This window comes from Sarcophilus harrisii, chromosome 1 (genome assembly GCF_902635505.1).
Source record: "Sarcophilus harrisii chromosome 1, mSarHar1.11, whole genome shotgun sequence".
NCBI lineage: Eukaryota > Metazoa > Chordata > Mammalia > Dasyuromorphia > Dasyuridae > Sarcophilus > Sarcophilus harrisii.
In genome coordinates this window covers 581,294,138-581,298,579 of record NC_045426.1, presented here as the reverse complement: position 1 = coordinate 581,298,579, position 4,442 = coordinate 581,294,138, and the positions used below count along the sequence as shown (strand labels likewise).

Sequence of the window (4,442 nt, the reverse complement as noted above, 5' to 3'; positions counted from 1 at the left end):
ACCTCCATTAACCCCGGAGGGACATTCTGAGAGAAGGAGAACTCCGGAGCTGGAGGAGCTCTACTCTCTTCCCCCCCCCCCCCCCCCCCCCCCCCCCCCCGCGAGAGGGAGAGCCAACGATCCCGCCGGATCCAGACCTCGAGGATGGAGCCGCGCAGGAAGTTCTCCGGGCGGCTCCGGGAGAGAGCGAGGAGCGCGCGCACGTGGGAGTCACGTGCACGAGCGGAGTGGGGGTGGGGAGGGGAAGGAGCAGGAGGCTCCGCAGTTGCTTCCCTCGCCCCGCCTCTTCCCTCCTCTCCGCCTCGTCCCGCCTCTCCGGAACTCAGTTTGAGCCCTCCCGGCTCCCGTTCTGGGGCTTTTCCCGTTCTGCGCCTGCGCGGCTCTCTGACGCCTTTCATCTCTCTGGTACCGGACAAGGTCGTGCGTCTTCAGGTGAGTCTCGCTCCTCCGCCTCCCCTGAGCCTACTTTCCCTTCCTGTCCTCCCTCGGCCTTCCCCGCCCTGTTTGGATGTGCCCCGCAGCCTCCCTTCTTCTCGAGACCTCCTGTAAGGCCTGGAGTCCGCGGGCCTGGCCGGGCCCGGCGGGAGCGGGGGAGGGGCGGGGGGGGGGTTCCTCTCGCTTGGCGCTTGCCGAGCGCGTTACCTGCGGCTCCGTCCGCCCTCGGGACAGCCTCGGCGCCCTTGGAGGAAGGGAGCGCGAGGAGAGGCGCCCAAGGTCACACGTCCCGCCGGGGGGCGAGGGGGGGAGGGGAAGTGCCCCAATGACGGCGCTGCTGAGGGACCGAGCCGGCGTCCGGGGCCGGAAATGGCGACAATCGACAAGTATGGAGCGCTTGCTGCGTACCGGGCATCGTCTCCTCGGATCCGACCCGTTTTACACCTGAGGACGCTTGTGGCAAAGGTCAGGCTCGCCTCGGAGGCCGCCTCCGGTGCTGCCCAGCGTTCTGTCGGGGGGGGGGGGGGGGGCCGCCCAAGTGCTGCGGGACCGAGGGCAGTGCGGCTGTCCTGCAAGCACCCCGAGGGCGGAGAAGTCGCGCGTTGGGAACGCCGGCCACCGTTGGGAACGCCGGCCACCGTTGGGAACGCCGGCCACCGTTGGGAACGCCGGCCACCGGCGGCCTCTCAGCGACGTAAATCGGGCCGCGCGGCGGCCTCACAGACGGTCACAAGGGATCGATAGTGTGCCGGAAAGTAGCTGAGAAGATCCGCCGTTGCGTTTAACGTTTGTTCTGTCTTTCACAGGAGGAGCCGCCAGCATGTCTGCTCCGGTTTTGGCGAAGCCGCAGCTGCGAGGCCTCCTGGCCAAGCGCCTGCGATTTCATATCATCGCAGCGTTTATTCTGTCCTTGGGATGTGCTAACTTGTATAAGGTGTGTCGGTCAGTCCCTCGCCAGAAGCCAGGCTAATCAGACCTCAAGAACGGCTCTACTTGGCAGATTTTTTTACTCTTCCTGCTCTGCACCCTGAATAAGAATAGTAGCTTTTTTGTCCTTACCACTTTCCCTCTCTCCCCCGCCACTACCTCTTCTCTTAAATGTTCTTCCTTCCACCTTTTCTCTTTGGACAACACCGCCACACTTCCGCATCGTCTCTCTCCTCTGTTCCCTTCACTCAGTGACCGTGGCCCAGATTCTCCCCTCCTGATCAGTCTCCTGCCACCAACATTTTCCCTTTCCAATCCTGCGCGTAGCCGCCAGACTGATACCCCAAAGTCCGAGTCCAAATGATACTTCTTGGGTCAAGACATTTCCCGTAGCTCCCCACTTGCAGAAGCTCTTCACAATCTGCTGTTCCTTTTCCTGCTTCCATATCTCTGCATAGTCTTTGTCTCCTGCCTAGAATACACTCCCTTTGTTTCTTCTTGAAAAACAAAAGTCTAGATAAGATTTAGTTCAAAGTGTGGGTCTTTAAATTATTATTTACTTGGGTGTGTGCTGTTCACTACCAGTCCCTAGTATAATTTCACTTCTATCATCCATTATCATCAGTGCTTGTCTTATTTTCTTGGTGATGTTTCACATTACTTTGTTTTCCCCTCCTGAAGATTGAATGTTTCTGAAGGAAACCTTTAATATATAATAGAGGGCAGTTGATACAACTAAAAAAGTGCTGGATTTGGAATTCAGAGACCTGAGTTAACCTGTTAGCTTCAAACGTTTGTTACCTGAGCAAATCATCTAACCTTTGTGGCTTTTGATTTTTAAAACTTTATATATAATATTACTTTTTTAACTTGTAAAATGAGTAGATTTGAACTAGACGACTTCCAAGGTCTCTCCTACCTCCAGTTCTCTGATCTTAATGATCTTTAGTTCAGATAAGGAGTATAGATTACAGAATACAATTACTTAAAGAATAAGTATGTTTTGGTTGTAAATGGTTGGAGTAATCTGATGAAATGTGACCTAATCACTAATATGAAGATACATAGATACAAAATGTCTTTTATTATTGTTTTAGAAATTAAATTAACCGGTGAAATCATGATTTTGAAAATAAACTATTTTAAATTGTGGAATTTCATTTTTTAGTTTGGAGTAGCTGAACCCAGGAAGAAGGCATATCAGGATTTCTATAAAAAGTATGATGCCGTGAAAGATTTTCAAGAGATGTATCAGGCCGGTGTCTTTCAGTATGAAAATAAATAATGAAATGTACAGGTAATAAAACATTTTATTTGACAGATTTTCAATATCATAGATTCTAGTTTGTACAAAGGAAGTATTTGTTGCTTTTAGGGGAAAAAATTTTTAATTAGAAGTCAGTTTCATATCTTGATGTAGAAAAGATGTTTCTCACAAATGCTAACAAATAATTTCAGTGGGAACTATGGATATTAACTGGGTTACATCCTGGCATGTTAGTGATATGCAGAGGTGTTTCTGCTTTGTCTCTCATCCTCCCTATCCAATAAACTTTTACTTGGTTGGAATGGTTAGACTATTTGCTGTATTGTGCCCTGAGATTTTTATGTCACCTACTCCTGTTTTTTTTTTTTTTTTTTTTTTTTTTTTTTTTTTTTTTGCAGTCAACTATCAAAAGGATTGCTTTCCTTTTGATAAATCTATCTTTTATAACTATCTTGCCTCATTTATGGAATAGACTTTCTTCACCTTAGTCTCTAGGAATCCATAGTTCCCTTCAAAGTTGTGCTCAAGTGACACCTCTACCCCAATTGCTAATTTTCTCCCACTTCAACCACCCAAAATTTCATATTTACTTTTTATGTATTTAATATTAACTTGAACTGTTCTGATTTAGTCTGATTACATATCCCCTAAGATATGTAGTAGGTTTGTAATGTGTGTTGATTGATTGTTAAATGCCTCACTTGTTAGTAGAGGTAAGCAAACAAGCAGCTAGGTCAGGGGTCCTCAAACTACCCTTAGGCCAGATGCTGCTGCTGAGGACAATTATCCCTCTCACCCAGGGCTATGAAGTTCTAATTATTTATTTAATTTATTTAGATTTATTTATCTGTTTAAATTATTTAAAGTGTCTGTTGGGGGATACATCAGTACTAGGGTCTACATTGATGGAAGGTGTAGTGCTGCACTAATGAAATTGTGCCTTCTGAGACCTAAGAAAATGAACTCAGTCTAATAGCTTACAGGATATTAAAAATAGAAGTTACTTCAGAAATTGTTTTGGATTTGGTAGCATGTCCAGCCCAGAAAAATGAGAAATCAGTTTTCTCAAGTTGCAGATTTATTATTGTTCTGTGCTAATTTATGAACTTTACATAATTGAGTGGAACAGGTCAGGAGGGTCTCATTTTGAGATCCCATATGGTGACACAGATTGAAATGTGGAAATATTAAGGAGTTTTTTTGAGGAATCAGGCTTAGAAAGACAGGTCCCAGCATTTGTCACCTCAAGTAAAAGGACAGGATCTGAGTTCATTCGAAAAAAAATAGAAGAGTGATGTTGACATGAATTGTTGACTTAACTAATGGGCTCTTTTTTTTTTTTTACAGGCTTCAGAGGCTTGAGATCTTTGGATGCTTATTACTGACCTGGTTTTCTTGTGCCCTAATGTAAAATACATGCACACTGGTTGTGGAATAACTTGATAATAAACAGTTTAAAGACTTATATATGGTAACTTAAATTGTGTGCTCTAGGTGTATGTTATTAAACATTTATTATTCTCTTCCTCTTCCCCTTCCCATCACAATCTGTTCTTAGATGCTTCATTTATTCTAAGGTAAATAATTGGGAACAGCTCAGAACATAACCAAAAACTAGAGCTTTTAAGTTGCCTTAACCATTTCTAAAGTTTGTGATAAATTCGAATCTATTCCCATTGGTTATTTGTGGCATAGCAAAGGGCTTTCTTCATATTGAAGCAAAATAATTATCTATATGGACCGTTTTCATTTAAAAGGCATCTTAAAAAGACGTTACCTTATTCTTAACCTGGGAGATAAGTGTTGCAGATGT

General features: G+C 45.5%; 1 protein-coding gene across 1 annotated transcript; it reads left to right on the top strand.

Annotated features, from left to right (window-relative positions):
* The first annotated feature begins 210 nt into the window (after positions 1 to 210).
* Positions 211 to 4,110, top strand: LOC100934493 (cytochrome c oxidase subunit 6C). The gene is made up of 4 exons (XM_031947039.1): positions 211 to 432; positions 1,242 to 1,369; positions 2,531 to 2,659; positions 3,977 to 4,110. Exons 2-3 carry the CDS (start codon positions 1,256 to 1,258, stop codon positions 2,645 to 2,647), a joined length of 231 nt encoding a protein of 76 aa, XP_031802899.1. The 5' UTR covers positions 211 to 432; positions 1,242 to 1,255; the 3' UTR covers positions 2,648 to 2,659; positions 3,977 to 4,110.
* The last annotated feature ends 332 nt before the right edge of the window (positions 4,111 to 4,442 follow it).